Source organism: Lampetra fluviatilis, chromosome 32, assembly GCF_964198595.1.
Source record: "Lampetra fluviatilis chromosome 32, kcLamFluv1.1, whole genome shotgun sequence".
NCBI classification, from domain to species: Eukaryota; Metazoa; Chordata; class Hyperoartia; order Petromyzontiformes; family Petromyzontidae; genus Lampetra; species Lampetra fluviatilis.
This window is the reverse complement of record NC_136306.1, coordinates 8,250,564-8,277,910: the sequence shown is the minus strand read 5'-3', so window position 1 is coordinate 8,277,910 and position 27,347 is coordinate 8,250,564. Positions and strand designations below refer to the sequence as shown.

The window sequence follows — 27,347 nt, the reverse complement described above, 5'->3', positions numbered from 1 at the left end:
AACAAATCAAATAAATGATGAGACGGTTGACAAATATGATACGTTCTCAAAATTATTTTGTAAATGCATCAAGTCCCTATTGATTATTGTAAAACTTAGGACTCAATTTTAAATCGCGTTGCGTAAAGCCTGTATCTTTTAGAAGAACTTACTTAAAATTAGAGCTGACGAGCTTAATTTGTTCACGTGCATGAATAAAAAATTGTTGCTCGTGCAATAAAACAAAAGTGTATTGACTATATACGTGCAAATCACCTACAGGGAAATGTATTTACATGTTATTTGACCGACGGTAAATTGTCAGGTTTTCAAAAAGACCGCTGATGATTAAAAAATTTGCAATCAATTTAGAATTAATACAAAATGAAGGTCACACTTCAAGCCCCATTAGCCAATCAATGTAGCTATCTTTTTTGCAAATAAGTGTTGGCGACTTTCCCGCACTGATCACAGATTTTTCACAACCGTGGTTCATGTCCATTGCTTGCGACTGATCACATCCTCCCCGTTACCCGAAATCGGCGCTCATCTCTGCAGTCATTAAGCCACGTCTCATCCACTTGCAGTCATTAGCAACACCACGCACAGCCCAGGCTTGGCTCCTTGAGACCCAGTCCTGAGTAACGTTGCCACCTGTCCTGGTTTTCCCAGGGTCGTCTTCAGGTAGCTGACCTGGGAACATCTGTTGCCATTAAAAGTACTGAGGTTTTTTTGACAGTGCTATATCTTTCTTCATAATAAACGTTTTTGGGTTAGATCGCGTTATTTATAAATGTGTCGTAACCCTCCACCACCCGACACGGCCATTCAGCAAAAAAAGTGTCACGTGACAAAAGACAAATAGTTCACTGCTTTAGCCCACCGGTGTGTTGAAGTGTGAAACCACAACATTTACCATTTTTGAGTACGACATTTCGCTGGCAATTGCATCCAGCATCATCGGGCAATTCGCTATCTAACCCAAAAACGTTGATTACGAATAATATTGGTCGCGAAAGCCTATGTGTTAAACTATATCTTTCTTTCCAAGATATCACCAGAGATGGCTTGGGGACATTGTCTCAGCTGCCGTGCTCCACCTTGGTCTTGAGGGTGTAGGCCTCAGTCCTAGAACTTGGCGAGGAGGCACCAGCCTTGACACTGGCCACTGCCTCAGCCATGGGGCCTCACGATGGAGTGGAAGCCAAGGGAAGGGACTCCCCAAGAAGGATGATGTCCACCACAGAGATAGCGATGGCATCAGCTCACGTGCAAAGTGGATTGTTCCAATGCGAAACTATGAGAGATGATCGATAGCATCAGCCTGTGCAGGCTTTCATCCAGCGTGCCAAATATCGTGGCCGATGATGAGGACGCTTACGTGCAAAGTGCCACCGCGTCTCCCCTTCCCTTCTGGGAAGGGGCGGAATACGGTGTGTGTGTGGGACAGACATCATTCTGACAATTACACAAGCGCGACGCTACGTCGTGGCTCATTTGCACTTCGTGTCCCCCCCCGCCCCACTTCATCGGTTCTCCCGTGGGCGTGTGCGCCTGGGCCGTCGTAAACAAGCGCGCGATTCTGCGTTGCGGTGAAACGCTCCACTGTGCACGCCCGCGCACATGACGCGCTGTGACCCGTCGCTGGGTCGTTACAACGCCCCCCCCGCCCGCCGCCGCCGCCGCCCCCGCTCATTCGTACAGCTGGTCACTTCTTCGAGACGGACTTGTTCTATAAAAAAAAAAATCCCGCAAGCACGTTACGTCTCCCGGTGAAATGCGTCGCCGCGTGCGTTTTTATTCGTGCGTCACGCGTAGGTCACTGCCTCTTTCCCCGATGCTCGGCCCACCTTCCGGAGATTTGCAACGTGCAGCGCCCGTCACGTCAACAGTGGTGACTGAGCTTTAATGAGACGCGAAGCCGGGGTCTCATGAAGCGAAGTCGTTGAATGAATGAGTCCTCTTTGAGCGTGTTCAAGTATCTTTCCTCCCAAATACTCGGCCCACCTTCCGTTGAAATTTGCAACGTGCATGCCTCATCAGGTCAAGAGTGGTGATTGAGCTTTTGATGGGAAGCAAAGCCACGGCTTGATAGAGTGAAGTCGTTGAATGAACCGAGTCCCCTTTTTAGCGCGTTCACATCTACACAAACAACATCGATGCGTTAATGCACGCGCGACAAAGGTGACACAAGTATAAACTCAATTTGGAGCTTTCGTGACTGCAGGAATTACTCCTATGTTTTGTGTCTCTCTATGTATCTCTGTGATATCTGTCTGCGTATATGTCTGTCTATATGTCTCTGGTTCTGTGTTTTATCTCTCTCTCAAATTTAGCATTCTCAGGAAGAACGTAATCAACCAGGTAGGGTGTCGACTGTTATGTTATCCGACTCTCTGTTGTATTACATTACATTTCTAAGTATACTAGATTTGTGTTTCTATTTCATTTATACCTGATGACGATTGCTTGTGTTGCAATCGAAACGTCGTATGCTAGTATTTAATTTATTATTTTATCTTTATACGTCACTTTACCGAAAGAACCAAAGAGTGACACAAGTAGCATCGCGCTGCTCCGGCAATGTCAACGGCAGCGAATATAGCCACGTGGGTCTCAACAAAGCCGTTTTTCATTACCACAAAAGCAAAGTGAGATAACAGGAAGCCAGCTGAGCACGTGCCATATGATGAATCACGATCGATAACGTGTGGTACCAGACACACACATCAAGTGTACAGGATTCGTGGTATCAGATCTCAGGAACTCCTCAGTTCAAATATTCTGATAAGAGACTTGCACCTCCAAAGCAGCAACGCCCCAGCCTCAAGTAAATTTTAAATGAGGGAATTCATGAATCCAGGGGTAGTCTTGATCTTTTTTTATTTGTTTAGGGGTGTGGGGGGGGGGGTCACCCAGTGGGAAATTCATGATGCCCCAGGCCATAGATATATCGATTTTGTTTGCTTCAGCAGGAAGGGCACAAATACGCTGTAAGGTTTTTTTTTCAGACAGTACCATTGGGCCTCCTGCAACCACTGCTCTGGCGATAAGCATCTAAACGAAAAACGAACACGCCAGGATGGGTACCTGCGCCATTAAACAGAATAGCCAAATATGGGTCTTACATTTCCTTGGCAGCTCAGCAAGTTGTAATACTGGTGAATTTAGTGATGGAGATAGCGGTGATGATGATGATGATAATTTGAATGGCCTTAATGACCATGATAATTATAATTATGTAAATAATGATATCGATGGTGGTGATGATGGCGATGTTGAAGTGATGAATCCATGGGTCACCGTACAGAATTTGGGGAAGCTCCCGCTGTTATTGTGGCTTCTGAGCCAAGTGTGCTCTTCGTTCACAGCTGATTATGCAAGATATGGTCACACCTTCCCTTTGTGGTTTTTGTGAAAGCGACGCAATGAACGCCTTGGTGTGGTCTGGCTGCCGCTGGGAGCCCAGAGGTTGTTGTGCAAGCATTGTATTCGGTTCCATCTAGGAAAGTCAGTTTTGTAATGTTTCGATCACGGAATGTTCCTGAATTCACCGATGACCTCTTGTGCCATTTCATCACAGCGAAAGTAAATTTAGAAGATATATAATGCCCTCTTTATGGGAACGTCTCATTGAGTTTTAGAAGCCTCCCTTTCAGGGAAGCGATCCTCTGACATTGGGAAGTTTTTTCCAAGTCGACGAATACGTATTTGGCATACTTTGCAGCCGTTTGTCAGTCCACTGCTGGATAAATAACTACCCCACACCATGTGAGTCATGGGCCTTGTTTGACCATACTTCACCATGCTGTGCCGATGCTTCATCCCAAGAGTGTTTGGGGTTGCAGCTGAGGGGAAGATGAGTGCTTAGCTGTTTGGAAGGAATCTGGATTATCCAGAGAAAACCCACACGCTTATGGTGGGGGGTTGACATTCAAAGTTCCGCAATGAGAGGTTAAATAATCCATTGCTAAATTCCATCTCCTAGTATTTGTAGCCCCGCCTACAGCACCTGGTATTCAAACTAACAAAACCATTTCCTTTGACACGTATGTTTCCGTTACATTCCACATGTGCTTTTATATATGTGTGTGATTCACGAATAAAATATATAACGACGAATAGAAATTCAAATATTTCTTGAGTTAAAATTATGCAAAAATGAACGAAATGGTGTTTGTGTAGGTGTACATTGACATATTAAAGTGTTATTTTTTTGTAGGAAGTGAGGCATTACTGGCAGCTTGCCTTTGCCAGCCATACATTTCAACCGTGTGATTTTTTTTTACTCACTCTAGAGGACTACATTTATGTGTAATTTGCTTTTAATAACGCACACTTTTCCGCATAAACACACAGGTTTAATTTCGAGAAATTATTCATGGTGGATGGGGAAGCATTTCGTGAATTATACGTGGCTATAAAAGAAATTGCCTGCAAGTAAAACATTTACGCTTTTTTTAAATGACAGCAGCTTTATAGTTGGGTGGAGTTTTCCGTCACGCAGATGTTTTTCTCTAAATTTAAAATGCGCTCTGGAATTAGCTCACGTATTGTCTGCAGAACCGGCCCTAGACCTTTGGGAGCCCTAAGCAAAAATTTGGTTGGAGGCCCCTTTGATGTATGATTTTTTTCACCCACTAGCTAGCAGTGACTCTAGGGGGCCCTCTGCTGGCCACGGGGCCCTTTGCAATTGCAAGGGTCGCTTAGTGGCTGGGCCGGCTCTGATTGTCTGCACCCTCCTCTGCCCAAACTTCATCCCGACGGTGCTCTCGGCGTCGCGTCACGAGATGATGTCTCCTTGCGGATGTCACGCCGAGCGGATCGTGTTCAACTAAACTGTTAAAACTTTCCATAATACAGGTTTTTTTAGGGGGTTAGATCACGTAAATATATAAATCTGTCATTAAACCCGCCGCCACCCGACACGGCCAAGTATTAAGGGTCGTCATGTAAACGTGCCAATTCGTTACTAGTACAGCACACCGGTGTGTTAGAGAATATAGCCACAACATTTTCAAGCTGGCTGTGTCTGTTGGTGGCGGGTTTCACGACATATTTATATATTTACTGGTAGGAACCTCCTGGTTACACCAGCCCACAGGAGGGGCTGGTCACCACGGGGTGACCAGCCCCTCCCCCACACAGCCCCACCTCCCCCAGGTGCGTGACGTCATTTATGGACGGCCCCCAACCGTGCTAATCGGAGGTGTGGGGCGGGGGGTAGGATAAGAGTCATTGGCGACCAGACAGATCGTCAACTCAGTACACTCGAGAACTCACAGGCGGTTGCTTGGATTCGAACCCGGGCATTCCAAGCACTCTGACCTCTAAGCCAACAAGGCCACCTCGACAAAAGTTATATTTTTGAGCCCAAAACTCTTTGACGTCAGAACCACCGCTCAATTGTGTTTCTTCCCGTAAAATAAATACGGGACTAAATACTAAATTATACCAATAACTCTTCCTTCATTTTAGAACCAATAACTCTTCTTGGTTCTTTCGGTAAAGTCACGTAGAAGGGAAGTAATAAAATAATAAAAATAAAACATAATAAAAAATTCTCACGACGTTTCGGCAGACAGACTCTGTCTACTGGACGGACCTGTTCTCCACCTGAGGACGGCTGCTTGCGTTGTGGCCGAAACGTCGTGAGAATTATTTTATTATGTTTTATTTGTATTATTTTATTTCTTCCCTTCTACGTGACTTTACCGAAAGAACCAAGAAGATGAATCCCTGCAGTCACGAAAGCTTTAAATCGAAACGTAAAAATGTTAAATTTTTATTATTTGATTACTTCCCTTTTACGTGACTTTACCGAAAGAACCAAGAAGATGAATCCCTGCAGTCACGAAAGCTTTAAATCGAAATTTATACCAATAACTGTCGCTAACGATCACTCACTATCGTTAAGCATCATTTACTCATCACTGTTGTCAACATCATTCAGTCATCACTGTCATCGCCATCATCGGCGCTAGCAAAACATTAATTAGCGCGCAGCCTTCTCTGATCGTTTCTTGGGCGGCGATGGGAGGAATTGATTCTGGCACAGTGCTGTCCAAAATATATATCTCTCAAATCGATACCGCAATTGATTGTGGAGACTGGGAGTGGCAATAACCAATACTGGGATCTCGTTTTCCATCACTTGCTCTCAAGGTCACCCCAAAGCAAATCTCGTCAATAGTTCGACGTGGGAGTCTCTATATATATGGATCTATCTAAACGGTCCCTCCTGATTGCATTTCCTTTAATAGTTGATTGCTTATTTCTCATACGGTCGTTCTAAAATCCATTCCGATTGTCACGTCATGGACAAAATCACTCGGAAATGCCCCTTACCTCATCATATGGCGGTAACTAAGCAGGGTTGAGACCGGATAGTTCTTGAATGGGCAATCCACCGTACATCACAAATATTATTGGCTGTGAGGTTACGTGGTGGGCAGCAGAGAGGAGCGCAGCAAAATCCCATTGTTGTACTGTGTTTCCATGCTTCCATGTCGAGTTGCCCGGCTTCACCCTTCCTTAGTGACCAGTGTGAAATATGATTGAAGAAGAAAAACAAAAAAAGCATTCGGTACTCTCCAAGCGCAGCACATTTTCACATCTAACAGAGCTAGGCCCTGCGGAAACAGAATCTCTTCGAACTGCATCTGGAATATCTTCATGTGAGCCCTTTTTTTTGTTTAAATCAGCACCGTGTCTCCTGTCAGCTTCGTTAGCCGGGATCCTGTCTGTTTCATTCACGGCCCTGCCTCTTGTTACTGGGAAGCGTTGTTACAGACGGGGCATCATTAAGGAAGCATCCCGTCAGCGGCACACATGTTGCTTTAATGTGTGTTGGATAGCATTGATCCCTCCGCAAAGGGGATTTGGTGAAGCGTCATTATTCGGTCACGATTCGATCAATTGTATTTCGATTTAAAGCTTTCGTGACTGCAGGGATTCATCTTCTTGGTTCTTTCGGTAAAGTCACGCCGAAACGTCGTGAGAATTATTTTATTATGTTTTATTTTTATTATTTTATTATTTCCGTTCTACGTGACTTTACCGAAAGAACCAAGAAGATCGATCAATTATCACAATTTTTTTTGTCCGTTTTCACTGTCTCAGTTGTATCGCCCGCCTTCTGTGTTCTGTCTCATTCATACTCTTATCCTAAAGGTGAGATTTGCATATAAAGTAGACATATAGTATACATATTAGTATACATACGTATACATATTTCATTCCGTGATTATTTCACAAATGCTTCAATTAGCGTTTCGTGATCATAATCGTACATTTTAACGAAGAAACGATCAATTGCTACGTGCCTGGCGTGTATGATGGGAGGTCAACACGTTTTGACAAATGAATACCGTTGTTAAGGGATTTGTACAAATTGGAAGCCCGCGGCTACAAGATGACGGGCATGCCGGTGGACTCATTGGGACACAGAGGCAACAAGTGGTGATGGTGGCGGTGATGATGGTGGCGGTGATGATGGTGGTGGGGATGATGGTGGTTGAGATGCTGAGCCAGTGTTGGGCTCACACCAGACCAGGCGCCAGTCTGTTGGCGAAAGTGCTGATGATGAAGCCACTGCCAGGGGCATTCCAGTCGATGAGTCTCTGCGTGAGTCTATAGGTCGCTGCTATATGTAAATTTATGGGTGTCCATGTGAGCATTCCTGTTTATGGCTTTCTGTGACAATGTATAGATCTATATGCAAGTCGTTGGGGCTTTGTGTCAATCTATGGGGTCTCTTTGTGAGTCTATAGGTCGCTACTATACGTAAATCTATGGGTTTCAATTTGAGCCTCTAGCTCTCTGTGTGAGAAGGCTCTGAAGGTGAAGCCACTGCCAGGGCATTCGAGTTTCTCAATGAAATCCACGTGCACGCGTTTTCACCTGACACCGAAAATACCGGGATGGAGTTTATAGCCTCATCAACCTTGGAGCTAGGACCGCCAGAGAACTGAACCCACAAGTTTTTCCTCTAATGGGCAGGGGTGGGGAACCTTTTTTTCTACCAAGGGCCATTTGGATATTTATAACATCATGCACGGGCCATACAAAATTATCAACTTAAAAATTAGCCCGTTATTGAATTTCGAGTCCCACCTGCGGTTGCCTTGGCAGGGCCAGACTAAATGATTTTGCGGGCCTTATACGGTCCGCAGGCCGGACGTTCCCCACCACTGAATCTAATCCCTCGGTACTTGGGGCCGTTGGGGCATGACCGTGAAAAAAAAAGAGCTTTACAACTAATCGGATTCCTGCGGTACAAACAAAAAATTCTGCTTCTGATTTCAAACCGAGAAGACAGCTTCCATCCCCGCCAGAGATTGATGTTTGACGTTTGGTCACATCGCGGTTTTTGTTCTTCCCCCAGCACCTTAGAACGTTCCCTTTGCAGCCAGTCATCATTCACCCTGATTACATGAACAGGAGTGGATGGACAAAGGGCTGTAAGTAATTACTATATATGATTATTAATTCAGTATGTACAGTATATATTTTTAAATCAATTGCCACTGGCAGACTGTTTCAAAGGACTTCTCATTACCATTTTACTCTTTTGTTTTCACAAGAAAATAGATGTTTTCAATTTAAAGCACACGCTATTGTGCTCGGCTGCCTGCAGATTTGTTTTTTTACCTCTTGACCCCCACCCCCCCCCCCCTGGGGCCCCCCGCCACCCCCACCATCCCGTGAGTGAATCATTTAATTTGCCACATGGCGCACGGCAGTCTGTTTTGTTTCCTTCGACATTGATGCAGCTGGCTTGTCATGCGTTCGGAATTCGCTAATTGAGTCCTGAGCGAGACTTCCGGCACATGAACGAATAGAGACCCCCGTGTGTCCCCTCCGCCCAGCACCGTGCCCATCGTCTCGTCGATCGTCAACATTTCTCCGCGTCGCAGAAGCACCCAGACAGACGGCGCGCGATCGCAGCGAGCACGCCCACGCGGATCGTGGTGCCCGCAGAGCGTGCGGGGAGGAGATTGAAGACAAACGAGGCCTCGTGAGAGAGAGAAGAGAGAGAGAGACACAGTGCTGGGGCGTAGTTTGCTTTTTTTTCCCACGAACGGTTGTCAAGCGGGCATCATTTGCGCCAGCGTTCGGTGTCTGTGAGGGCTGAGATAGCTTTGAAAATTAATTAAACTTTGTTTTTATTTCGTGTTTTGGTTCGCCCAGACTTCCACTTGCAGAAATGATGAGCCGTAGCGCTTTAACCTTCGCCTTGTCCGAAGCTGTGCCCGTAAATGAGCGGTCAAGTAACTTCTTCCACGCTCACGGTGGTGTGCCACGTAATTGCCTCGCGACGATTGCGCTATTTTCTTCCCCTCCCCCCACCCCCCCACCGAAGCGTTTGTGGTCTGGACGTGGGTCCACTCTCGTTGACCTCTGTGTTGCGCACTGCTGCTTGGAAGCAACAACAAAAAACGACGCACGGGAAATTGGCTTCGGCCGAAGGTGAATGCGTTGGCCATCAAATGACCTTCCCCCTTTGCTGTAGCATGACTCAGCGTTGTGTCACGCTGACGTTTCTCAAACACAGAAGTGGATGTTAAACCGTATGGAACTTACGCATGCCTACGTGAGTGGGTGTGCACGTGTGTGAAGTTCGTGGGCGTATGGTGGTGCGGGTTGAACCGACGAAAGCCGGGTTCCACGTCTGGTGTAGACTTCCATCGTGGTATAGATTTTTTACAGCCCTTCATGACTCACCAATCCATAGTGATATGCATGCTCTGAGAATTACACCGAGAAGGGGACCACATGAATTCGATAACATATGCAAGTTAGAGGCATTAAATTGACTCTGTAACCCTTTCCTGTTCCGAGACGACTGCAAGTTGCAGGGTGGGTCCCATTCACCACTGAATCTCGGAAGGCGCAAGTGGTTCTCGTTAATTTTATTTAGAGGCGTAGCGCCGTTGTTTTAAAAGACATTTTACTCACCAAAGAGAACTGTAGCGACACGACCGCACTGTCTGATAGCCAGCGCCAAACTGTGCAACACGCCTCTCGCGTGGCCTTGTAGGAGCCTCGGTCGTGACAAATTTATTTTAGTTTTTCTTTCAGTTCCGTCCCGTTCCGATGACGTACGTACGTGTACGTCATCGGAACGGGAAGGGGTTGTGCAGGAGAAGTCATTGGAAGGGATGATGGCCGGTGGTTGAGACTAATGTTGGAGTGGCAGACAAAGGAGCAAACACTCACACGAAGACGACTAGAGTGGAGATGGAGTGGTGAGATCAGCTCGTGCACAGGTGCCAGGTGGATTGTTTACATCGCAAGACTGTGAGAACCGGTGGTGGCTTGGGAGGCCCTTATCTAGCAGTGGATAGAACATGGCTACCCATAATCAATTGCTCTTCTTTATCTTTTTCAAATATTGTTATATAACTTCAAATAATGCTATACATCGAAAATAAACCATGAAACGTTGGTTTAATTCGGCATTTTTTTTTGTTATAAAAGAGTTCAGCCTATCATCCCTTGGGGATCATAAAAATGAGTTCCAATTTTTGCGTCAACAATATTTTGTCCCATGGAGAGACTCTCTCCTTCGCCAAATGAATGTGGAATTTCCACCACTATGCTCTCTGCATGAGCAGGGAGTCACGGCACCCTTCGACTTGTGATGTGCAGAGGCGCCGTCGGGTGGCATGGAGGGACCCTGAAGCGTCGACATGCCTCGGAGCAAGAGACGTGACAAAGAAGAATGCTTAAGGCCGTGATACTAATCTCTCGTCTGTGACAATGTTGATGTGTCCTGCGGTTCCGTTGTTGATTTGTTTGTTTATGTTTTTGTTGTGTGTCTCTATGCCGCCGCTGTAGCTGACTGCGCCCACCTTCCCGGTCGTGGTTAAGATTGGCCACGCTCACTCCGGCATGGGCAAGGTGCGTCGTCTGCATCTTACACCGGGCTCCCGCTGATCGACACCGAGTTGGCGCACGCGCTTGTTCGAATTTGCGGCGCGCTTGCAAAATATATAGACACTTTTATATTTTCTAAACGTGCCGCCGAAACCCAACCTGGGAGGGACATTGAAGCTCAACTTCTCCAGCTCCTTTCTTTTTCACATTTCGGGGGGCATAGATCTTGGAATATTTGTCCCTCGAGTTTCTGTGCCCCTCTGTATGGGGCTCTGGTTGAAGAAAAATGTTTAAATAAACATGCCACCGATAAAAATCGGAACAATTTGAAAGGCGTCACTCGACGGCGTCGAGACCGCTATCACCCGCAAAAAAACACTCGACGTCCGGGGAATGTTCGGCGCAAGCGAACGTGGTGTCCCGCCGCGACTACTGGCGTGAGTCATCTTCTTGGTTCTTTCGGTAAAGTCACGTAGAAGGGAAATAATAAAATAATAAAAATAAAACATAATAAAATAATTCTCTCGACGTTTCGGCCACAACGCAAGCAGCCGTCCTCAGATGAAGAACAGGTCTGTCGGAAAGATAGCGTCTGAATTTCAGACGCTATCTTTCCGACAGATCTGAAATTCAGACGCTGTCTTTCCGACAGATCTGAAATTCAGATGCTGTCTTTCCGACAGACCTGTTCTTCACCTGAGGACGGCTGCTTGCGTTGAAATTCAGACGCTGTCTTTCCGACAGACCTGTTCTTCACCTGAGGACGGCTGCTTGCGTTGTGGCCGAAACGTCGTGAGAATTATTTATCATGTTTTATTTTTATTATTTTATTATTTCCCTTCTACGTGACTTTACCGAAAGAACCAAGAAGATGAATCCCTGCAGTCACGAAAGCTTTAAATCGAAATTTTACTGGCTTGAGGTCGATGCCGTCATCGGTCGCAGCACCTGAGGCGGTTGATGGGAACCCCACGCCGGGAGATCTCCACATGTAAGGCAACAAACGGGAGGATTTCCACAAAGTGAAACTCTAAAGTCAACTATTTTTTTCTATTTTACCAGGAAAGGCCCACTGAGCGATATAGCGCTCTTCCAGAAGCGACCTGGCCACAAATGATAGCTGAACGAAGTGGCTTATCAGGTGGACATTTCCAGCAGGCAAATACTCTAAACGCGTGTTGTTTCTAAATGTGGAGGAAAAAAAGCGGAGGCCTCGGAGAAAAATCCGGGGAGAACATGCAAACTTCAAATATACAGCAGCAGGCATCAGGGTCGGGATCAAACCCACAACCTCCTGTATACCAGGCGAGGTAGTTAACATCTCGCCCACGTGGCGCCCCGGTTTTTGCTCTGTATCGGGTTCTCGTTGAAAGAAAAAAGTAACTAATTTACAGACCTCAGAGGGTGGAGTGATAATTATAATTGGGGATATGAACTTGCAGACACCCTATGGACCACTGCGGTGCTCAGCCAAAGCAGGGGACAGGAATAGTGATGTAGCGCTTGATCAAGTGCAGGATATACCTTTCTAATATCAGTGAGCATTAAGATGGATTGCGTTTTATTGAATGAGTCAACATCGTTCGGTCATTGGTCTGAAAACTCCGTGAGTTTCTCTGCTATCCATATTCTGTTACGTGTTTATCTGTGGTACGAATGTCAATTCGTTAGCCAGACATGTGGGAATTAACTGGAATACCTAGGGGGAAAAACCCCGATGTATTCCATGAGATTCACAGTGAAACTCTTGCACAGATGGATTCAATTAAAAAACAGACTCAGTCCAGTGAGTGGACACAAATCTATCAGTGGGCTGCTATCCATTGCCGCAACTGCCCTCTCCACAACACCTGAAAGCCCTTACACCCATAGTATGCCTACAACTCCTGGTGTGCAACAGCACCACAGTGCACTCTTCGAAATTTGGCAATGCCAACGCCCGAAGCAGTGGCCAAGTGCAGGATATTGGGGAAAGATCGTACAGGTTGGACAGAAGGCACGACGGAGACCTGGTGTGCACTGATGATCAGCCGTCCAAGTAATGAACAGGCTTTAATGCTGCCTAGCTTCTGAGATCTGACAAGATTCGGCACATTAAGGGTGACTTAGGTCATCGCAAAGGCATTCCCATTAAAAAAAAGAACTCCTTTGGGATGCAGTCACGAGGAGGCCATAACTGCCATCACATGTTTTATTGCCACGACGCAGAAAAAGCGACGATCGACTCGACAAGCCGAGCCGACAATCGTAGTGATTTGCTGCTCAAATGAGCATTGCGGGGAATCCTTATTTCCAATTTACAGCCCCTGAGCCAGAAGTGGAAAGTCCACGTTCCTATGACGGGGGCGAGTATATCCATGGGAAAACCACTGTTGATAGCCCCACAATGTGGCACTTGTACGTTCGACATCCCCGGAGGGATGATGACGATATGAAAAATATATATCACGTTGTACCTTCACATCCGTGACTTTGAAGATAAAAGATCCCACTCGGAGAACAGAGCGGGCCATTCATTGAAGAGTATCACAGATTCATAACTGAGTGACCAAGACAAACCTTGGACTTTGATTGCAAGAACGCAGGAGCCAGAGGGGGGTTATGTAACACACATTCAAGATGTTCTGCGGGGCAGATTTTATAGGTTTACCCCATCTCGCTCGCCCTCTGGACTCACTCAGCCACTACGCTACCCAATTCTCTCTCCCTCTCTCTCTCGTACTCCCCGTTTGGCTTTCTGCTAACAGTCAGTCAGTCTTAACACACGGCAGCCAATGCGGTCACCGGCTTTTATGTGGGCAAATCTATGGAAGGCGGAAGAGTGTGTCAATATTGTGCCCACGATAACGTTATCCCTTAAGGGCTTGTCCATCTTAGCTGATGTACCACGTGGTATTCTTCACCACCATCGCAGACAGAGCACAGCAACGGATACACAATGAAAAACATACGGGGATGTGGCAGTGGTTAGCGCAGTGCGCCGTGAACCTGGCAATCCGAGTTAGATTCCCCATCGATGGCAAAACGTGAGTGATTAAGTGATTAACGATGTCTGTTCTGGCCCGTAACTTGTCACCCCTCCCCCGTTCACCAATATCTACTGACCAGTGTGGGAAAGTATAGTCAAACAACCCTCGTGACCAACAGCGCATGGGGAGGGCCTTTGCGATATAAAGGGCCCGAAAATTATCGTGATTATTAATGCGTACGCCATGTAGAGTACCAACACAATTCTCGACTCTGAACCTAAGAGAGGTCCACAAATTGGTTAACGAAACATTCCGCTGGCCCTGCGTATGGCCAGGACTTGAGCTCGGTAGCTGTCTGCATAAAATGCCTCCAAAGTGAACGTTTTCCCTTTGTCTTTGATATAAATATAGAGGGTGTTTCAAAAAAATGTGAATTCTTATTATGGGACTATCGTTTTTAATGAAAAAAAACGTATAATACACAGTAACATGATAATAAATGTGTGTTAATAGCTTCAAAAAGTCTCCACTTGTTTGCCATCGTTGTCAACACATGGCTGGAATCTTCTCCAGGTGGTCTCCAGAGCCCGGAGGCACATGTCTTGTGGTGTTGTTGCAAATTCTCAGAAGTGTTAAAAACATTTCTAAGCACCCTGTATATAGAATGTATACTTGTGATGAACACAAGAAATAACTGTGTAGATCTCTATTGACACACACAGAGTGAGAGAACATGAAGCACGCAGCAGGTGACGCAAGTGTCGCGGTGTCGGGAGACGAAGATACTTCCACTCGGATCAAATGCGTGTTTACACCCCCCCCAGAAAATTCCACTTGACCTAATTTTAATTTTAATTTTTTACCTACGTGACTTTACCGAAGAAACCTAGGAATATGAATACTTGCAGTCACGAAAGCTTCAAATCTAGAACTAAGTTGCAAACTTATTAAAATGCCTCTCTACTTTTTGAAACGCCAGATTCACATCGTTTGCCACCTCGGGCGTTTGGTTCTTTGTACGTGCCTCCAGGTGAAGGTGGAGAACCATTACGACTTCCAGGACATGGCCGGCGTGGTCGCCATGGCCCAGACCTACGCCACCTGCGAGCCTTTCATCGACTCCAAGTATGACATCCGCGTCCAGAAGATAGGCGCCAACTACAAGGCCTACATGTGAGTCTCCTGCCACTGGGCTATTTGGCGAGCGGTGTAGCTTTTGAGTGTGCAGGCAATGAAAATTGAAAGGCCCACGGTAGCCTAATGAGGCCCAGGCTTTGGCCTACAAAATAAGGGGGCTGGGGGGGGGGATTGGACAGGAGGCCATCGCATTTTAATTCCTTGCAGCAGAATCCATGTAAATCACGCTGTGGCACTGGAGTTGGTTTCGGGGAACCTGCCGACACGAACTGTGTTCGCACCAGAAATCCTGATCTGATCAAATGGCCGGTTGATCAGAACACATCTAAGCACTTTGGAACGTTTTTGTAACGTATCATTTTTACGTTAGATTCTTGAGTGCACGTATGGTGCGCCTGATAATTGATATCAATCTGCAGAGAGAGAGAGAGAGGTTGCGCCACCTTTGTTACTGGTGGACTAAACCCAATTGCAGGCGGGCACTGCAAACACCTTTGTGTCGCATGGGGGCAGCTTCCGCTGGGGGTTCCCCTTGGCCAGACTGCAGCGGGGAATCAGAATTTCTGAGATGACATTTGATGCAAGGTGCTTCGAGTTGCTGAAGTATTCGAGCGAGTGCCCTATAAATGCAAGTCATTATCCTTGAGCTCGCTTGGCACGACTCGGTGTCCTAAACGGAACATAACAGTTTAAAAACACACCACAGGCTCCCCCTTTCTCAATGCATAAGGTCACCTTGCAGAGAAGCTGCCACTCCCTGGGCTACAGCGGCAATCATTTTCGGCAACTTGTTGTTTGTTTGTTTGTTTGTTTTTGCCATCCGCCCGCGGAGCGGGGCACAGCTGCACTCGGCCTAGCTGTGGACTTTTTTTTCTCTTTCGCACGAGCTGAGTCATGTGCAAAAGCCAGCATGTGTTCGAGGCAACGCGCCTCAGCTCCGCCACCAGGCCGGTCTCGAGCCACGCGGGGAGAGAGATTCTTGCAGAACCATGTTATTGTTGTTCCTGGTGTGAGCGGCGGTTGCAGCCACACTTTGGACGTTTTGAGGTGCGGGGACGTCCAAAGGAGGTGGCAAAAGGGGCGATGAAACCCTGGCACTCGCTGATGGGCCATGGTTTGCTTGTTGCTCGTGAATAAGGAGGCCCCCAAGTGGCGTTCATTGGCGACAGACCAATAGGCTCTAATAAACCCACTTAAGCAAAACTGCCTAAAGATAGTCATTGTTGTTGTGATGATGACGACGATGATGATGCAGATGATGATGATAGCAATAATGAGGATGATAACGATGTGATGGTATCCAAGATTTGGAACATGTAATTACCCACAGGCAATTAAAACTTGTTGGTGAAACACACAGGACACGGTGGCCCGTTGAGCTTCATCGCCGCATTTGCATAATCCTGAGATGCCAAGCTGGGCACTTCAAGCAGCGCAGGCACACTTCAACAGGGGGTGCTTTCAAACATATATAATGAAATGAAGCGTTGCTTTACCATTGCAGTGGTTTAAAATTATCTACCCAATTTCTCTGGGAAATTAGAAACCCATGGTAGACCGGACAATAACAAGGGCGTTTTGGGGACGGGTGGAATCAAACTTCAAGTGCAAATTATCGACGGGTTTCAGAAAAGCAGGAGTGCTGGCCAGAGCTTAACCTCGGATTTTTTTTGTTTTGAAGAGAGGCTTTTATTTTACGGGAGCTTTTACAGCCGTGTCGCTACTGCCAATGGCTTGGTGGTCTTTACGTGCATGCCAAGCAGCCGTTCCTTCTTAAGCGCTTCATTATTTGTGCTTCGAACGATAGCGGCTTCAATCGTGTTTAGATCACACCATTTATTCTTGCAACATAAGTATGCATGTATGTTGAACTTCTTTTGCACCGTTCGTAGTCAACCGTGCTAATTGGAGGTGCAGTGTTGAGTCTATGGGCAGTGTTGAGTCTATGGGCAGTGTTAGTCTATGAGCAGTGTTGAGTCTATGGGTAGTGTTAGTCTATGGGCAGTATGCATGTATGTTGAACTTCTTTTGTACCGTATGTAGCCAACCATGCTAATTGGAGGTGCAGTGTTGAGTCTATGGGCAGTGTTGAGTCTATGGGCAGTATTAGTCTATGGGCAGTGTTGAGTCTATGGGTAGTTTAAGTCTATGGGCAGTATGTATACATGTTGAACTTCTTTCGCACCGCACGTAGCCAACCGTGCTAATTGGAGATGCCGCGGGTTGGATTGATCATTTATCATCATCGTTATTGTTTTGCCTTCACGTACAGCTAATTTAATTAATGTATCCGAAGACATTCCCCCCTCCCCAACATGTGAATGAGTGATGGATAAAGTGACAGACAGGGACTGGTATGGCAGTGCTGTAGAGGAAAAGTTTGAAATGCTGCACCACTGACAATACTTACTAACACTGGCTCAAAATGCAAATATACAGGGTGTTTTTAAAAAAGAAAGACCCGATTTGAAATCGCTATATCTCTGCAACCACGAACCGCCCATGAATGAAACTCTTACCACTTGAAAGGGTGGGGCATAGAGAGGAGGGCGGGGCATAGAGAGGGCGGGGCATAGAGAGGGCGGGGCATAGAGAGGGCGGGGCATAGAGTTTCGAATGATGACCGCTAGATGCCTCTCCCAGCGCACAAACAGCCCCTAGCCTAGTTAAATGCACAAGACGCGCTGCCTCAACTTTGGAAAGGTCGCACAGGACCCCAAGACTTGGCGCTACACTCTTGGCCCTCAAGATCCCCAGACATCACACCCTGCGACTTTTTCTTGTGGTGATACGTCAAAGACCGTGTTTTTGTGCCACCATTAGCGAATAATCTGGATGACCTCAAAAACAGAATCACGGCAGCGGTGACTTCAGTGGAAGAAGACACTTTGAGAGGCGCTTGGGACGAATTCAACTATCGTCTCGATGTTGTCCGTACAGCAGGTGGAGGGCACATAGAGCATTTATAAAATGGATAGTAAAACTTGATAACTCATTAAACCGTTCGTAATTTTTTGTGTAATTGTAACCTGTTGCCATCGTGAAATATACTGCTTTGAAATTGGGTCCAGTATTTTTAAACACCCTTTATATAAACGATAGTGTTTGGAGCAATGGAAGAATAACCAATGGTAAAAAAAATATATAGAGATAGATAAACACAGCAGACACATGTATTTTGTTGGTAATCATAACTGAGTTGTCATCCATATCACCATTATGGGACATTGGCTATCCACTGCTAGATGAAGGCCTACCCATGCCATCAGGCCTCCTTTGCGGTGCTGAGGATGCCACAATCCATCTCAGTCCTGCGCACGAGTTAATATCATCCCTCTATCCCTCTGTGTCAGTCGCTTCTTAATCTGGGGGTTCACGCACCCCCTGGGGGTGAGAGATATGGCCATATGTTTTTTTCAGAAGGTAAATAATCGAAACGCAAATTAAGCACGGTCACATCAGTGCAACTACATGTACTTTTGTTTTCAAATGTTCTTGCTGTGTTGCAGTCGAAACGTCGTGAGAATTATTATTGTTTTATATTTGAATTATTTTATTATTTCTCTTTTGCGTGACTTTACCGAAAGAACCAAGAATATCGATGTACTTTGTTTCATCAAACCCTATGTATGTATGTATGAGTATTGTACATGTGTATGTTTCAATGCTTGAGAACTACCAAAGGGGCGCAAGGCTGCATGCAGTAAAGGTTAAGAACCACTGTTCGATGTCATCCCTTTCACATAACCTCAATGTCATCCCTCCATCTCCGTGGCGGTCATCCACTCGGGACGCATTCTCTCCTTTTGGCCGCCATTCCATCACCCGTTTCGCCCATCGATGCTGCCTCATCCATCTCGTGACGTCGCCAGGCCCAAGCCCGCTTAACTTTTCATAACAGTCAATGTGGTCTCTCTCGCTGGCATTTGTTCACTGGACCAGGTCCGAGTGAAATTCCCAGCGTGCACCTCTCCGTTAACGCTTCCTTTGAGCAGCACTTCTCGACATTTGTTCAACTTTTTCTGTCTCCATGTTTCTGATCGAAACATCATCGCGGGTGTTATGACGCTGATTAGCAACCATCTTCATTGGGCATCTCCCGATTAGCACGGTTGGCTACGTACGGTGCGAAAGAAGTTCAACTTACATACACACATTGGCATTATTACGTCCAGTTTTTCAAAAGCACTTCAGGCTGCTTCAATTTTCCTCATTGTTTCATTTTTGATCCCAGTACGCCTCCAATATAATTGCCCTAAATATACAATTTAAACTGTGGTTTCAATCTATATGTCATCGTGGGAAAATGTTCGTAAACTTCACAGTAATGTGGTTAAATGTGATTTTGCCACACAACAAAAGACTGATACATTTTTCCTCACGACAACATCTTTTGTTCGTGCCAATTTTTTTTACTTCATTTCTACAAGGCCAAACGTGCATTAGTCATCGCGCATGCACGCGGACACATTTTAATTTACACTCTTGAAATGAAACGACGGGAAAACCAGCTTCAGCACAACAGGGCAGCCGTGCCACTGGGCCACGCTTCACCGCAGCAATAAAAGAAAAGCGCATTCTTCCACGCGCATTCCGCCCACCCAAGACCTACACATTGCAAACATTTTTGTCGGATTGCTGGCAAGCCATTCCACATATTGGAAGGGGAAAAAATGCACTTTACAGTAAGCCAGAGTATTTTTTTTGGTACGTATTGGTATGTGGGATGCTGCCGTGGTGCAATGGTTCACACAATGGCCTTGAAATCCGGAGGTCACGATACAATGGTTCACACACTGGACTTGAAACCCAGAGGTCATGGTACAATGGTTCACACACTGGCCTTAAAACCCAGAGGTCGCCACCGTTTTGAATCCATCGCTCGACACAGCGGTTGAAACAACGGCGTGAGTTCCTCAACCAGCGCCCCTCCCCTGCTGCCTCTGTCCACCCAGAAATGTAAATGGGTTCAACCACAGATAACACTGGTCAACAACAAAAAAACATGTTTTTCTGGCCTGGACTTTTGCAGCTGTTTTAGACTAATTTCAGGGTGCTGATTCCAAATCTGATCTCAGATTTGCTCCATCACATCTCATTTTTATGCTATCGGCATACCCCATTTTCATTGATTTTACCCGAAATTAACTCTGTCACTTATGATTGCAAGTTGTTGCGAGTCAGTGACTGCTTTAGTGTTAAAATATGGTGCTGTATTTATAGGATAGTGTGTTTATAATATTATTTTATGTAGATATCCACATTTATTTAATATTTTTCTTCGGCAGTTTTGATTGAAAATGCAATATTTGATATCTCAAAAACCCGATGTGATAGACAAAAACTGATGCCAGATTTGGAATCAGCATCCCAAAATTACCTTAAAACAGTTGGAATACCTTATGCCAGAAAAAGTGTGTTGACCAGAGTAATTGATCGGTAGGTCACGTGCGGTGCAGTAACGCGTAGGTAAATTCCACGTCTTCCACGACGCCTGGCCTGCGTGGAAGAGTAGACCAAGCACCTTCTAGAGGGGGGTCTCAAGAGCCCCATCTAGTGGCGGTCCTTCCAACAGCAGTGGTGCGAGCGAGCAATCACAGCGCTGCGCCTTTATCAACAATGTTCCCGTAGATATGCCCCGTGGCGCTTTTTAATGTGCGGGGAAATATTCGTGAAGAATTTGCATATGAACTCAACATCTGCTGTTTGCTGTGTGTAATAAGTGTTAAAAGAGGTTTAGCTGTTGTTTCAAACAAAAATATACCAAATTGCAATACTATATATACTAGATACGGTGTGTAATCGGGGTAGTGTCAACAATAGCAATGCTGCTGTGAAATGCTGGTAACGTAAATGTGACTTATTACATCTGATTTTAAACAAGCAACGCATCTTTGTATGTATGTGTGCACTTTTAAATCAAGAATTGAAAACTCAATTCTTTAGAACTGCTTTTTGTGCTAAGTTTGTTGTCCCCCCCGCACCTCCAATTCGCACGGTTGGCTACGTACGGTGAGAAAGAAGTTCAACATACATACAGTGCTGTGAGGAGATAGAGGTGGCTTGGGAAGGCCCATTCATTCATCAATGGATTGATCATTATTGACGACGAACTTCTCTTCCAAAGTAATTGTTTTGCAATGTTGCACCATACTGCACTGCCGTCCCTCGTGCTGTGTATGTGAATGTCTGTACAGCATTACTTTGCTTTAGTTTGGCTGTCCGAACCTTCGATGGGGATGGATAACCAGCTGGGGGGGGGGGTCACTTACAGAATCCTAAGCAACGATCTGCGTCAACGTCACAGGACAAGTTACCGGCGGTGCTTTTAGAACGCGCGTCACCGTGTTAACGAACTAACGGACGACCTGAGACTTGAATGAGTGAAACCAGCTGACCCCGTGTCTTTTCACCCAGGAGGACCTCCATCTCGGGAAACTGGAAGGCCAACACGGGCTCTGCAATGCTGGAACAAATCGCCATGACGGAGAAGTGAGTGAACTTTGCAAACGCTCGCCGGCGGGGGGACGCGCGGCACGATGAGCTCACTCACGGGGAGTAATCTCGTCCGCTTATTATTTCGCAACCGTTGCCAAAAAACGGCGAGTGAGGGTGGCCGAATTGGCGCTCGCAAAGCATAAAAAACGTAAAACGGCCGCAGGAGCCTGAACAAAAAACACGGCGCCGTCTGTATGTGCGCGGCACTTTCGGAGGTTTTTTTTACTCAAGTCTTTACTTTTTATGTTGTCGCAGATGCTAAACACAGACCCTCAAGATGCGTGATGCGAAGACGCCACCAGCCGCGAGCATTAAATGATAGTTCAGCAGACAAAGAAACTAGCACGCAGTTCATGAATCCAGCAAGGCTATAGGAACGTGTACGTCATCGGAACGGAATCGTGAAGAAAACATAAAATAGAAATAACTTTTTTGGAACCGAGGCTCCCACAAGGCCACGCAGCTGGGCGTGCGGCACAGTTTGGTGCCAGCTATATCATAGAGTGCGGTCGTGTCGCTACGTTTCTCTGCGGCGAGCGAGTACAATGTCTTTTAAAACAACGGCGCTACGTCTCCCTAAATAAAATTAATGCCGAACCGCTTGCGCGTTCCGAGATTCGGCGGCGAACGGGACACCCACCCTGCAACTTGCAGACACCTGGGAACGGGTTAAATTACTCAGCATGTGCCCAACCTCAGAAGCTACGCAGGTTTGTGGCCAGACAGTGCTTGGATGACATGGGACCTTTCTTTCCAGTATCAAAGTATAAGAATAGATTTTACACTTTCTGGCAATAAAACAGTTGTGTTAAGATGTTCAAACACCAAACAGAAACCTTTTGCAAGGAGTCATGTCTGCATTAACCACACGTACTTGTGGTGAACAGGCAAACAGCTTCAAAGACAATGATGATGCATTGTCTTTGAAGCTGATTGGTCCACACCAGAGACAGCTTTCTTTAGGGCCTAGTCTCAATCAGTGTTAGACCAGAGGACGCCAAAAGGCGTACACAGCATGAAGACAATGCACTATCAGAGTAATGAGGGCTCGGGGTGAGCAGCTACATCATGTTGTAGGTGAATGCAGGCACGACTCCTTGCAACAAGTGTCTGGTGTTTTAACATCTTAACACCTGTTTTATTGCCAGAAAGGGTAAAAAAAAACCTATTCTTAAAGTGCGTGGATGGTTGACCAGCCTGTATTAACAAAAGGTGTTATAGGCTGCTACGGCACTATGTTGTCAGCTGAGTGCAGTGCGGAAAAATCTGTTGTTTTACTGTACTTCTATGCGCCAACATCATCTACGCATCCCCATCTTCACCAATCCACGTTCGACCAGCGTCGTGAAGTGTGGTCCACTAACCCCTGCGGCCTGTACGGCATGGGGAAGCCCTCATCAACACAGTGTGTCGAACTTCCTTCGCACCGTACGTAGCCAGCCGTGCTAAATCGTGACCTTGATTTTTTTTGCCTCGGCATGTTATGTCACCCACTTAGGACTGAAATTCCACTTTTTTTGTATTTTGACACCTTTTATTGACAAGGGAGTAAATGCCGATAGAAAACGGCGATTTTTTTACCTACTCACTTGAACCGAATTTATTTTCTTATCCGCATTGGGGGATGGCGGAGATTGGCGCATTCAGTTTCACGCGACAGTATTTCTAGATTTGAAGTTTTCGTGACTGCAAGGATTCATACTCGTTGGTTTTTTCGGTAAAGTCACGTAGGTAAAAAAATTAACACAAGCTTCCGTCTTCAGGTGGAACCGTCACAGCAATATTACCTACGTGACTTTACCGAAAAAAACAAAGAGTATGCGACAGTATTTGTCAAGACCATTAACCTGAGCCGCAAATGAGCCGGCCCGTAGCTTCTAAAGCCACGTGGATCATTATCTTGAAAATTACACCTCCCGGTAGGATTTTGAGAAGTTGACGGTGAGGTGGCCCAAATTTTCTGAAATGTCCTTTAGTCTGGCTGCTGTATTCTCGCACGTAACTGCAGATGGGAATCGCGTAGCAAAAAAAAACCCAACACATCCGCCTTACAAATCACTGCCTCTCTGTCTCTGCTGCTCCGATTGAGCCATTTCCTGTAATCAGTAACCTGCTTTAGATGTGCCGCTACTGTGAGGCTGTTGTTATTGAGGAGTGTGCGTTTTTCACTCTGCACCACTGCCAACAACAGGAGTTCCTCATTTCCATGTTCATTCGCGTAGCCACAGGTGGCCCGTACGCTGGCACTTAAACGTTTAATTGGACAAACCGAGGCACATTTACATGCAAATAGATATCTGAGCAGAGCAATACAATCTGGATTGGTTAACATCTGGGTGCAAACGCATCTCCAGAAAGCTGCAGGGCATTCTGAGCGATAGGATGCGTATTTATTCATAAGTGGATTACGTTTTTTCTCTTCTTGGTTCTTTCGGTAAAGTCACGTAGAAGGGAAATAATAAAATAATAAAAATAAAACATAATAAAATAATTCTCACGACGTTTCGGCCACAACGTCTGCATTTGTGAACATCTTCAGACGCTGTCTTTCCGACAGACCTGTTATTCACCTGAGGACAGCTGCTTGCGTTGTGGCCGAAACGTCGTGAGAATTATTTTATAATGTTTACTTTTTATTATTTTATTATTTCCCTTCTACGCGACTTTACCGAAAGAACCAAGAAGATCCCTGCAGTCACGAAAGATTTAAATCGAAATTTGGAATACGTTTCTCTCGCTTCTGTACAATAAAATACAACTGTGTATCCACCGCTGGACAAAGGCATTCCCAAGCCGTCGGCATATCTTGCGGTTTCGCGATGCAACAATCCGCACAGCTCCTGCACACGAGCCGATTCCATCACTCCATCTCCGTCGGTGGACGTACTCACACCGCCGCTCCCATCGAGCGACGCGTCCTGCCCGAAGCCCGCTTTAGTTTTGTTCACGGTCCACGTAATTATTAACATTCCATAAAAATGGAAAAAAAATGATGATATACAGTTACAATAGAAACACCGCACATTTTTAATATTCCACTTCCACTTTCCTTTTCCTGCAAATCCTTAACATAATTGTGAAATGACACGCGGTACACATTTTTGTACGTCGCTTGGCGCTTGAAAAACTACGAAAATGCCATTGCGCTCATTAGAACGTGTGTCGTACGCGTGGACCGCACTGCCTCAAACGTGCACGTGCGCGTGTTGGCGACCCGAGTTCAATTCCCGCTCATGGCCAACACCGGTGACGATTATCTCAGCCGGTCCTGGGCCTCCTCTAGGTCGACTCAGCCTCAAATGAGCACCTGGTGCGGTGTGTCAACATCGCCACTGGGGAGACAAAGGCGGCCGGGCGCGGTGTTGGCCACCCGCCCCATCGTTGCGGCGTGCCGGCACTCCATAGGTGCTCGCTAACAGCACTTGCCCCTACAGTCTGCGAAGGCTGCACGGGGGATCTTTTGTCTTGTTTGCTGTAGCATTAGGGGAATGTGAGGGCTTTCCCCTGTGTCAAACAAAGACAGCGTCGCTGCCCCCCACATCGATACGTCCAAGCGCGCGCACGCGTTGAGATTGCAACAACAACAAAAAACACGCAGGTCGGCTCGTTAGCGATGCACGGGTATTTTTTTTTTGCCGGGTCGTTACCGCGATATCAATCGCACGGAGCCGGCCGGCCACTGTTGCTGGTGCAGGCGCGCGCCCCTAATTACAGAATCCCCAGCCAGCAATGTCCACACACTCAATCTCAGTCCTCTGGCAGGCAGATCCGCCAGGTGTGTGAGCCATTATTTAGCACGTCGTTTGTGGGTGTAGACGCAAGTGTGGGGGATGCTTTCGTGGTGTAACCACACGGGACTCGCACGTAAATTATTATTTATTTGACCAGGTAAGGCCCTGCTGAGCTGTTTACTGTAGCTCTTTCTCAGAAGCTAACCCGGTCACGAATGATAGCCCAACAGAGTGGCTTTATCACGTGGACTTTTTTGTTGTTGCACGTTCTCCCCCTTGGTCGCGTGGAGCTTTCCCCGGGTCCTCTGATTTTTTCGTCCACATTTAGAAACACGCGTTTAGAGTATTTGGCTGATATACATTGCCACGTGATAAGCCACTTTGTTACGCTATCATTTGTGGCCAGGTCGCTTCTGAAAATAAACTATATAGCTCAGTGGGCCTTACCTGGTGAAATAAAAAATAAAAATTCCCGGCATGGCAGGTGAAACAACGGTGAGCATTTTTCTCAAATTCCCCCATCTCGTCTGTCCACCCAGCAGTGTGAATGGGTTCACCAGAGTGAGTCGATTGGCAGGCGGCATGTGGTGGGGTACACCCGCCTCTTCCAAGATGTTTTTGGCCAGCATGGAAGAGTAGGCCAAAATAACGGTATGGATGTCCTCTCGAGAGCTCTCTCTCTAGCAGAGGTCCTTCTAGCAGCAGTGTCATGAGGAAGTCATTTCAAGGCTGCACCTTTACGTATGTATAATGATATTCTTTCGCACCGTACATAGCCAACTGTGCTCTCATTATTTCTCACTCAAGTGATCGGGTATTTAACTTTTTTTTTGGTGAGGGATTTCCGAATAATCAATGACCTCCCTCTCTCTCTGCTGAATTCCTCTGCCACCGGAGGCAACACAAATCCTCCAGGGCTCTCCGGCTCTCCACCGCGCTACGGCATTCCCCCAGCAAGGCATTAGGAAAATCAATACGAATAAATCTCGCAACACCGCTGCCGTAAAAAAAAAACTCTGGCGTATATACGGGGGACATTGCTGGCATTCACACCGCTCTGGAGCGCGGATCAGTATTCATTGCCATGTCCCGTCTTTCCCTCGTGTGGCGATGCAGTGGTGGTGCCGGTCCAATGGGGGCCCGAAACGTAATATATACTTGGGGGTCCCACGTTCAATTTACAAACTCCTGGTGAGATGACAGAAGAGATATAGATATGCGCTTACTGATGCAGTCCTCTTTTTTTTGTGTGGGGAAGGGGGGAAAGGTGGGTGGGGGGAGGGTGGTGGTGGTGATCAGCAACGGGTCGATCTTAATGTCATAAATGTAAGTGAGATTTAAGACATCTACAAAACAAATTGGAAATGAGATGAGAGAAGAGAGATGCAGACGAGAGAGCGCAGAAAGAGATAAATTGGCTTTTGAAGGTTATTGGCTTGTTATATTTATTAGACTTTGAACTTAAGCTGATATTTGATGTTTTCACGAATCACGGGTTTCTTCGTCTGCTTTTGAGACCCTCCACCTTAGCTCATTCTGTTTAATGCCTCACGCAGCCACGGTGGCTGTGCCCCGAGTAGCCTCCCGCCACCAACCTCCCCGCTCCTCCCGCTGTTTATCATTTCGCTCCTTCGCCGAAGCGTCCTCAAAGCCGCCGTAATTTTTTACGCTCGCGGGGGGGGGGGGGGGCTACACACGGAGTGGGCACGCTTTGACGGCACCGTGCCATTTTAATTTGGCAGATCGTGGATTTGTCAACGAGCAAAAAAGAAAATCTGGGCAGTTAACGCGACCGTCGCCTGCCCCTTAACTCAGCGAGACATTTATTTGCCGCCTTCAAGGTGAGAAAAGGTTCCCCCTTGCGCTCCCATCGCAGACGCGGCGAGCATTCTGCTCTGACCGCGAGGGCCGAGCAACTTTGATCCCCACGATCTGACGGAGGGAAGCGTGGAGGTCGCTAACGGACTCTGGGATGGGGGAGCGTGGAGGGGAGAGGGTGCTGGGCGTGGGGGCCATGAGGAGGAATGAGGGAAATTCGTGGGTGATGGCAAGCAGCTACAAGGCAGCGTGTCCACATGAAGGTGCCAAAGGGGATAGAAGCTGAGGAAACCTGCGAGCGACGGGGGTTTGAATCTTTGCTTCACGTTTACAT

General features: G+C 46.6%; 1 protein-coding gene across 2 annotated transcripts in view; it reads left to right on the top strand.

Moving 5' to 3' along the window:
- Positions 1 to 27,347, top strand: part of LOC144943707 (synapsin-3-like) — a 157,737-nt gene that overhangs the window by 97,303 nt on the left and 33,087 nt on the right. For both annotated transcript variants that reach the window (XM_078871470.1, XM_078871469.1), the window contains exons 6-8: positions 10,822 to 10,884; positions 14,860 to 15,002; positions 21,384 to 21,458. In XM_078871470.1, coding sequence (XP_078727596.1) covers positions 10,822 to 10,884; positions 14,860 to 15,002; positions 21,384 to 21,458 — 281 coding nt within the window. The remainder of the gene's footprint in view (positions 1 to 10,821; positions 10,885 to 14,859; positions 15,003 to 21,383; positions 21,459 to 27,347) is intronic.